At 31.5% G+C, this 11,076-nt stretch overlaps 1 protein-coding gene across 1 annotated transcript; it reads left to right on the forward strand.

The window, feature by feature from the left end:
- Nucleotides 1–5,819: 5,819 nt before the first annotated feature.
- LOC135950146 (UDP-glycosyltransferase UGT5-like) lies at nt 5,820–11,035 on the forward strand. Its single transcript, XM_065499673.1, has 3 exons — nt 5,820–6,902; nt 6,976–7,147; nt 10,217–11,035. The coding sequence occupies exons 1-3, from the start codon at nt 6,205–6,207 to the stop codon at nt 10,976–10,978; spliced, it is 1,632 nt and encodes a 543-aa protein (XP_065355745.1). The 5' UTR covers nt 5,820–6,204; the 3' UTR covers nt 10,979–11,035.
- Nucleotides 11,036–11,076: the final 41 nt, after the last annotated feature.

Genomic DNA, 11,076 nt, shown 5'->3' on the forward strand with positions numbered 1-11,076 from the left:
TTTTGTCATATTTTTCAAAAAAGAATTCCATACATTTTTTAATTGTCAAAAGTTATATATATTTTTGTTATGTAGGCAACAAATTTTTAAATTTTTAATCAGGAATCCCGCAATTCCCAAAAATAAGTCTTGAAAAATCCCAAAAATGGGATTTTTTTAGTTTTTTGTCTATATTATCCGTAATAGGGGTGAGGAGATCGAAACCCTTCTACAAAATAATTAGGAACATATTGGGCCATTTAAAATGGATTACTATATTTTAATAAAGACTATGCGATTTGAGATTTTTTGCCATAAATTTGAAATTTACATAAAAAATAGGTGTATTTTGAATGGACCTGGTACCCTCGGTGTAGAAAATTTTTTTTTTTTTCATTTATGATATTTGATGTAAATACAGAAAAAAGTTTTAACATAAATATTGTTACGAAATTGTACTTGAATTCATAAATAACGATTTTAAGGGCCGATTTAAAAGTAGCATAATGCTTTCAAATAACAGTGCTGTAATAGCAAACTGTAACATATCTGTGGGCATTATCAAATAAAAGCTTTCAGTTGACCATTGATCGTAAGTTGGCAACGCTGTTTGCTGCGACCGTATATTTGAATTCGAATATTCAGTTAAAGAACATTGTAGAAATTGAGCTTTCTAGATGGTAATGCAGTGTTATAAATAGTGGCAGAGGTTGCAGTCGTTAGTGAGTTTATCAGAGACGCTTTTCGAATAAACATAAACTGAGTGCCTTAAAGAGAGCTGTGTTTTTCAAGTGAATTCGTCTACATTATAAAGTGTGTCTGTATTTCTGAGAATTTATAAACGTGTATAAAATAAAAAAAAGGCTAATAGATGAATTCAAGCGGCGTGATATTGACATCGGTACTTACGAATTTGAGTACAAAGAAGAAGCTGAGGTATGTACCCGTTCAACAACGAGCAACATGGACTTAAACACAATGTTTCCGCCATGATGGAGAAAATGAACGAAAATTCGAAACAGCTTGCGGAGGTTAAAACTGAAGTTCAAGAAACATCTAGAATAAACAACAAGAAACTTCTAGCTGAAGTCAAAGAAGAATTTCAAGAAACTTCTAGAGTCAACAATGAAAAATTATTAGCTGAAGTTCAAGTCAACAAGGAGAAACTCCTAGCTGAAATGGAAGCGAAATTTCAAGTCAAAGACGAGAAAATTCAGGAAATGCCTGAAGCTTTTAACAGCAGAGTGGATGGTATTGATAAGAAGGTGTCAGATTTAGAAAATTGTGTTGATCAAAAACTGCATGACCTAGAAATAAAGGTTAATAATCTTCAATGCCAAGATAGACCTGTACGAATTATTCAAGAATCCTCTAGTAGAATAAATATGGCACCACACCATTTAATGTTTTCAAGTTCCAGTTTGATACAGTTGTCATTAGAAACATGTGGAACAATGAAGAAAAAGCTATAGAATTAATATTGGCCTTAAAAGGGAATGCAGCAATAGTTCTTGAAAGCGTGCCAGCAAGCAACAGAAATTGTTTTGATGATATAATGGAGGGGCTACAACGTAAGTACGGTGGCGAACATAAAAAAGAATTATACCGAATGAAATTGCGTGGTAGAGTGCAGAATGCCAATGAGGCGCTACAAGATTTTGCGATGGAAATCGAGCGTTTGCTACAGCTTGTTTATCCAGGGGAGAACCATCCGATTTTGGAGCATTTGAACATAGAGGCATTTGTGAATGGTATTCGCGATCCAGAGATAAAATATGCGGTATATGCCACACCAAAGTCATCATTCTTTGAAACCGTCTCATTCGCGCTGGTACAAGAAACAGCTAAGATAATTTCAAAGCCCCAGGTGTGTAATGTGCGGAAGATCGAGGTTGTCGCTGAAAATGATAGAAGTATGGTCAACGAAATAAAGGTATTAATAGAGGCAGTTTTAAAGGCTTTAAGTAAGAGACAAACTAAAGCCAAAGTTAAATGTTATAACAGTGGAAAAATGGGTCACATTCAGCGAAACTGCAGAGCACCAAGAAAGCGAATCAGATATGTTTCAGCATCAAGAAATAACCAGCTGGCGAATCATCAAGCATTACTGGAGCCACCTTTAAAGCGAGCTAGCACTGAGGGACAGGATCTGACACCCACACATGATGGCCCTACCATCTCCATATCAGTACTGCAGCAGGAAAATGGAGGATTGTATAGACAATGGTTTGTTGGTGTTGGAACCAGCGGATTTGAGAAGTGGCCATGTAACAATGGAGGCCCTCGTTGAACAGTGCAACGACAGAATGGTTCCCGTTGGAGTGCTTGGTCTGTCCCGCAGAGAAAAGATCATCAGGCCGGGTTCCAAGATGGGTGAAGGTGCTTCAGCAGAAAAAGAAATGCATGAACTCGTTCGGAGACGAATTAAAATAACAAATGACAAAATGAAAACCAGATATAGCTCACAACGTAATAAGGGTTTGTCATCCAAATTAACGAATCACTGCAAAGGACCACATAGGGTGGTTAAGAAATTGGACGACCTGGTTTATAGAATACGGAAATGTGGAAGACCGATATTGGGAATTAAAGTTGAACATCTGAAACTACTAGCCGCCTATGGGAGAAGTGAATTTATGCCTATTCGGGACGAACAGGCTTAAGCGGGGGGCAGTGTTACGAAATTGTACTTGAATTCAAATATAACGATTTTAAGGGCTGATGTAAAAGTAGCATAATGCTTTCAAATAACAGTGCTGTAATAGAAAACTGTAACATATCTGTGGGCATTATCAAATAAAAGCTTTCAGTTGACCATTGATCGTAAGTTGGCAACGCTGTTTGCTGCGACCGTATATTCGAATTCGAATATTCAGTTAAAGAACATTGTAGAAATAGAGCTTTCTAGATGGTAATGCAGTGTTATAAATAGTGGCAGAGGTTGCAGTCGTTAGTGAGTTTATCAGAGACGCTTTTCGAATAAACATCAACTGAGTAGCTCTCTTTAAGGCACTCAGTTGATGTTTATTCGTGAATGTTGATGTTTATTCGTGATGTTTTTCAAGTGAATTCGTGTACATTATAAAGTGTGTCTGTATTTCTGAGAATTTATAAACGTGTATAAAATAAAACATTGAGTGACTATTTAATTATGTTGTTGTACATTTTAAATAAATAAAGAGTTGTTACAATTTTCAAACTACTAAACGGCTTTTATTTGCAATCAAAAGTATCCGGTTTATTTAAAGGAAATAAACCAAACGTTTTGAAAAGGTTAAAACGTAACAATATTATGATTTGATTTCATTGATTTCAATTCATAACATTTATAAATAATTTCTTAAATATTAAGATTTTTTTCATATTTTATGTTTTCAAATTAAATCTAGAAGGCTTGAAAAATATAATATCAATTTTCATTTATATTTTTATGTTGTTGAACAATTTTTGAAATCAAAGAATAATAACAAGAAGTGAAACGCTGTCAAAAAAACCTAAGTCGGTTGTCAAAAAAAAACCTAACTATAAGAATGTATTGGTATCATTTTATTTATATGTATGGTTTTCAAACCACTTTCACCACACTGCTCAAACACACAGAGTTGTAAAAAAGCGACCTCAAAAAATTATAACAAAATTTTATTACAATTAAATTTAAAAATTCAAACAATTCTCAAATTATTTGAATTATATTTGATCTGGAAAGGTTTTATTCCATAATTTCTGCAAAAATTAAGTTTATTTGAATTTTTTATTAATTTTTTTTTTATGTCAAAAAAATTAATGTCAAAAAAAATTAAAAAAATGTTTTTTTCTACACCACTGTGCAGCGCCCTCTAGCGTGAGATTTAGGTAAAAATAAATATCAAAAATGGATTCCCCGACCCCAAAAATAGTAAGATACTACAACTTTCCGGGATAATAAAAATAAATAGGCATTGTTTTATCAAATTTTTTATGATTTGTTCATGTTAGACGCAACAGCGCGCTGTAGCGTCACGAATATAAATTATTGCTGTTTTAAAAGAAAAATGTTTTTGCTCATTTACTTAGTGTAGGGTATTATACTTTCTTACTTGTTTCGACCTATATATATATATTTCTTACTTGTTTGCCTATATATTTTGTACCATTTATTAAATGTTACCCATACCCTCATAATGTGTTACATTTTTAACGATCACAATAGAACAAAAATCATTACCATTTCAATTTTATTTTATGTAGCTTCGAAATATTATAAAACTATACTTTTTGCTTACATAAAAAGTGGTGCATTTCTAACCCTTTGATAAAATTGAGGGTGAAACATGTAGCATATATTCAGGGTTTTAGGGTAACATTATTAAAAAAAGAACAAACCAAACTACATTTTTTTCAGAAAAGAACACTAAGAAGGGTAAAAGGCAGAAAAAATGCATCATTTATGCCAGAAAAGAAAACACCATAAGTCATTAACAGGGAAACCAAAATATGCAAATGCATGTTTTTTCTGGTGAGTCTAATGAGCACATGGATAAGATATTTACACGTTTCAGAACTATTTAAGAATTTTGGCATCGATTTGTTAGTGCATATTTTTGCATAGTTTACCCTTAAATTCATATATTTGCATATATTTGTTTTAAGAGCATATTTATGTCATATTTATGCGTTTTTAGAGCATATTTTACTGTTTAATAGCATATTTTAACTTTATCAAAAACAAATTTTGTCTTACTTATTTTTCGCTGTTGTGTTACAGGTTTTTACTTCCTTTGTTTAAAATTCAAAATTGAAAATAGATGGCTTTTCACCAAAAAACAAAAAATTAAAAAACTAAATTTTTTTTTTTTAAATTTAAAAAAAAAATTTAATTTAAAAAAAAAAACAATTCGAAAAAAAAATTTTTTCCAAAAAATTAAAAAGCTGAAAAAAATTGTTTGTTCACCTAAAAATATTTAAATTTTTTATTTTGAAGTATAATTTGGTGAAGGGTATATAAGATTCGGCACAGCCGAATATAGCTTTCTTACTTGTTGTTTATATAGATTTAATTTCAGATTGTTGCTTCAAGTTATTTTACGAGTTAAACTTATACACTATTTTCTAAATACCTGCGTATGGAAAACAAAAACAAGCTATTAAAAATTTCTTTTTGTTTTTAATAACAATAGAATTTTCATGGAAACAATAACAAATTTTTAGTATTTTGTTTTCGTTTTCCATATACAACTTGGCGCAGGAATTTAGAAAATAATACCAATAATACAATTTCCAAAAATTTATTTTAGTTATAAAAAACTTCACCTTACTTTGAAAAGTTTTAAAAAACAAATTATACTAACAATTTGTAAAAGTGGTGAAGTGGTTTCATATTTCTCTAGAGTGTTTCTATGTACGCCTATTTGTGAGAAATTATCTAATATAACATATTAAACGGAATCCTAACCTTCCCTAAAGAGGAAAAATTATTTTTCTCTAGTCACGATTATTTTGAATAATATGGACTAAAAATAGTTCATAAAATAACGATAACAAATTAATGGATTTGTGCAGGAAAGCAGGTATCTTTTATCAGTATTTGGCAACTTTAATAAACGTTTTGTACCTATAGAAATTCGTAAGAAAATGTTTTGTTTATGAAATACATATTAATAAAATCGTTATAATTTGTTTAAAAGGTTTAAAAACCTACAAACGATAAGATAATAGATTAGAAACCTTTCAACATTTCTATTAATTTATAACGATTATGAAAAAATAATTAGTTTCTCATAACGTTTGTAACATAAGTATATAATTTAACAAATGTTTCATGATTTTATCATTTTCACAATTATAAGCTCTAAAACTATTGGAGATATCTTAATGAAATGTTATACAGTTGTTTTAGTTAATTTCCGTAACAAACAATTAAAAAATCAAAAACACATGAAATGTCATAAGTTCACCTAATAGTTCAAAAGCCTTGACCAAAATTGTCATAGCTGGTAGAACCTAAAGTAGAAAGAATCTACAAAATCTTTAAGCAGACACACTTATGTATGTTCGTTACACATCTTATCAATAACTGATAACACCGTCTTACAAGACTAAACAACGTATAGAGTGTGTCTATATTTTACTGATAATTTACCCACAAAATAAATTGGTCATTTGCCGCTAAAAACACACATAAAGTCCACGTTACCGATAAAGGTTTTCTGTAGTTCTTCACAAGTCGTACGTACGACAACATCCACCATGAACCGAAGAAGTTTAGCGGCATTTAGCATTTTATTTACAGTGTGCTTAACATGGCAAGTATCACAAGTGAATGCAGCCAATATTTTGGGTATCTTCACCAGCCACAGTACCTCACATTTAATTGTCCACATGTCGGTGGCTAAAGTTCTGGCAGAAAACGGACACAATGTGACCATAGTGGCTTCTCAAGTACCCAAAGTTAAACATGATAAAATAAACATGATAATCATACCACCCACCGCAGAAGTAGAGGAACTGATCGGTAAGGCAATGAAAGGAATGGCCACACAGAAAACCTCATTTATCTCCACCATAAGTAACTTTTTTGGTTCCTTGAAACCCATGATCGATATGCAAGCTGACATGTTGAAGGATCCCCGCTTTACAGTGCTGTATGAGAATCCTGATACGAAATTTGATTTGGTTATAATGGGTTATTTCATGAACACTTTTGTGCTTGGCATGGGAGCTAGATTTAAGGCACCAATCGCCATCAGTTGGATGGGACCACCAATGATAATGAGTGACATTTTTGTGGGCAATCCAAGCGAAGTTTCTTATGTGCCTGATACCAATATGCTTACGAAAGTTGGTGAAAAAATGACGTTCTTACAACGTCTGCAAAATTTAGGTATGAATTTGTTCCTTAGATTCATTAAACAGCTGATGGATATTCGCATGCGTAATTTTTACGAGTAAGTGACAGAGTAAATTTAGGTTTTTTGTAACGAATTTGATTTTAATTGTTGCTTTTTTTCTAATTTATAGAGAACTCTATCCAACTGATGGCTCTTTTCCAACTTTGAAAGATATGGAAAGAAATGTTTCATTGATATTTTGCAATAGCCATTTTACCGAAGGTCCTGTCAGACCCAATGTACCAGCTGTTATTGAAATTGGTGGTATTCAAGTTAAGGATACACCCGAACCCTTGCCAGAGGTATGTTTATTATTTTTTCCAAATGGATTTGTAAATACTTGTCAACATTTTCTCAGTTTAAAAAATACATATTATTTATGACAACTGGTTTTTGTTGCAACCATTTTGAGTTTTTTATTAAAATCGGCTTAATTTCCGCTAATTTGTATGTGTAGGCTTTCAAATGTTAATGTTTGTGTAAAATATCAAGTCGTTGATTTTTGCTTATTCTCAGACATTTATGAACCGATTTTGCTATAGCAAAAAAAATTAATCCCGCAATTCCCAAAAAAGTGTTGAAAAATCCCAAAAATGGAAATTTTTGGTTTTTTTGGCTATAATATCCATACCAGTTTCTGTATTTCTCGAATCGAAAAACTTTCCGCATGAAACGATTGAATTGCAACAAAAACAGTGTAAAACGAAACAAAATATGTTTTTTCTCGCACAAGTGTTTCTGTATCTTCAGTTTGCGAGAATTATCTGTCATTTAAATAATTTTCCAGCAATTATTGGAAGGATGTGAGAAAAAGTGTTTCTGTAACAATATTTTGCGAAAAGTTTCTCACAAGAACTGTCAAAACAAGTCACATTTGAAATTGGTGTGAGAAAAACAAAATTTTAAAAAATATAGATATTTTTAACTTCGTATGTATAAATATGGAACCCAAATCAGCCGAAAATGTAAGTAGCACAGAGTTTGAATAAAATAATTATATATACACATTTAAGTACACAAAAATGTGTATATTTAAATGATGACAATCAATAAAACACAATTGTTATATTTTGGCATTTTAAATTTTTTTAGCCTTTCACTGTTTTGGTTTTATTATAATTTCTTTCTTTCGTTGACGTTTGTCTTGCATTTGACACTTAATTACTGGAAATATTCCAGTAAGAACAGAATCTGTGTTGTATGTTTTCGCATTCAAATACAGAAACACTTTTTTCTCGCACATCGAGAAACGATGGAATTTTTTGTTTCACACTTCATGTGAGAAGTTTTCCGATGCGAGAAATACAGAAACGAGCTACAGGGTCGGGGTTATCGGAACCCTTTACAAAATAATTAAAAACATATTGGGCCATATAAAATCGATTGCTATATTTTGATATCGAATATGCGATTTGAGAATTTTTGCCCAAAAATTAAATTTTATATAAAAAAATATACGTTTTTTGAATGGACCTGGTCCCCTCGGTGTCAACAATTTTCAAATTTTTTTTCATTCAAAATATTTGATGAAAAGTTAGCTTTTCAAAAAGTATAAATTCCTTATACATCCTCTTAGAAATTTTTTGCTATAACTTAACAAGAAAAAAATTACTTTTTCCCCAAGAAATTAGCGAAAAACCGACACATGTGTTGTTACTCCAATAAAGGAAAATTGGAAAATATTTGGATCCGCTGTTATCAAAAAACTGGAGTAGGGTGGGTAAAAATGTTGAAAATTTAATTTTTAAATGCTAATATCTCCTAAGCTATAAGAGATAATTGATGTGCTCGATGAGGATATTCTATATGTGTAATTTTTTTGAAATCGGAACACAACTCGACAACACTTCATCTTAATAATATATAAATTAATATTTATTTCCCTCTATTTTTTTCTATACCACTGTGCGGCCTGAGACTAGTTAATGGCCTGGGGAATTTTTAATAACTAAATTTTTTAAAAAAATATATATTTTGTATCACATTAGAACGATATTTACGTACACATTTGTTCAAAAACTGAAAATAATGAATTGTTTCCCCTTGTAAATTCATCACCAATCTACAAAGCCTTTAACGTTATCCTATCGTCCTAATATTTTACAGAACGTGTTTATTAGGGTGGCCCTTAATAAACGAAAGTTGGATTTGGGCCATTCTCACCCTCCAGTTTGGTGAACATTAGTAAAAAATCATCCTGAAAAAATGTTAGGTAAATCGGTTGGGGTTAAGACATGCCGCAAGCCATCTGAAGTTTTGGGATGCATCTACAAGGGGAAAAAATGCATTTTTTTCAGTTTTTGTAAAAATTTTGCCATTAAAAAATAACTTTTGCAATTTAATTTAAAATAATAGAAATTTGTACGTAATTGTCGTTCTAATGAGACATAAAAACCCGAAATTGGTCAAAAAATGTTAAAGTTATTAAAAATTCGCCAGGCCATTAACGTGTCTCAGGCAACTAGAACCAGAAATATAGGAACAAAATTAACATATTTTGATAAATACTGCGGGGTGAGAATGGCCAAAATCCAACATTCGTTTAAGGGCCACCCTAGTGTTTATAGAATCAATGGAACAGTTCTAGACCCTGAGGTTTTCGAAATTTCAAGTCTGTGTAAAGAACTTAGTATCCGATATAAAGTTAAAATATAGATAAAGAGGCACAATTTTGAATGCGATATGAAAAGTTTCACTAGAATCGATGAAAAACCGGGTTTCGCTTATATCTTGTTCATTTATGGACCGATGTGGATGATTGATTTGTATACAGACAATTTAAAAAGTATTTCTGACAGAGGGCTGGAAGCTTATATGAACCGATTTTTTTCAATTTCAATACAAAGATTTCTTAAGCCCCCAGATATCGGGCTTAGGAAAGAAGTAATTTAACCAGAGGGTCATAGATTTATCAACTTCCCTACATATACTGTTCAAGAATAAATACATTAGGCCCGGTCGATTTGTATGGACGATCATAAAGTAAAAAATCGTATAGCAGAAACGCAATCTACGGAAAATTCTAAGAAAGTTTCCTGAAGAAACAATAGGTCTAAAATCAAATCCTATCTTGCGCATTTAGTCTTCTATACAATAAAAAAAAAACTATTAAAAAAAATATATATGTATGTATATTGAAATATCATTGGATAAAAGACGAAATGCGCAAGAATGCGTTTCTGCTATACGATTTTTCTCTATTTTTCGTAAAAAAAATCGACCTGCTCATACTTACTTTAAATAATCGGAAATCAATATTGCGGAAATTACAAAATATATATCCTTACCACTCATGGTGAAGACTATAAACATATTTGCAAGTTATAGTTAATAAAATTTTTTGTTTAATTTATTTATTGTATTCCTTTTAGGATATTGCTCAATTCCTTGATAGTGCCAATGAAACCGGAGCCATACTTTTCAGTTTAGGTTCCAATCTTAAAGGATCGAGTATTAAATCCGAAACGACCACATATATTTTTAATGTCTTGTCAAAACTAAAACAAAAAGTTGTTTGGAAATGGGAAGATTTAGATAATACACCTGGAAAATCCCGCAATATACTTTACAAAAAGTGGATGCCTCAAGATGACATTTTGGCACATCGCAACATAAAACTGTTCATTACGCATGCCGGTAAAGGAGGAGTAGCTGAGGCCCAATATCATGGTGTTCCTATGGTGGCTTTACCCGTTTTTGCCGACCAGCATGGTAATGCTAAGAAAATGGTAGCCGCGGGCTATGGCCGTGATGTGGAATTGATGACATTGACCGAAGAGAGTCTCAATGAGGCCGTCCTGGAAGTCCTTACTAATCCACAGTACAAAGAAAATGTACACAAGTTTTCCAAACTTTATCGTGATCGCCCTCTAACAGCCCGAGAAAATGTTGCCTATTGGACAGAATATGTTATACGTCATCATGGTGCTGCCCATATGCAAAGTCCCCTGGTGCATATGACTACCATAGAGAGTCTAAATTTAGATGTTTATTTGTTTATATTTATGGTCCTCTATATTATATATAGACTAATTAAATTGATAGTATTGTTTATAGCTTGTAAAGTATGTAAAAAGTGTTCAAAGTCTAGTACAAAGAAGGCGAAGAAAAATAAAAAGGTTAAGTCGCAATAAAATATTTATTTATATTGTATATCGAATTATTTTTTATAATAAAATATTTGTCATTTATTTCTAATAAATTTTTTATTAAAATAACAATTCAAATTAAA

The sequence above is a fragment of the Calliphora vicina genome, chromosome 2 (genome assembly GCF_958450345.1).
Source record: "Calliphora vicina chromosome 2, idCalVici1.1, whole genome shotgun sequence".
NCBI lineage: Eukaryota > Metazoa > Arthropoda > Insecta > Diptera > Calliphoridae > Calliphora > Calliphora vicina.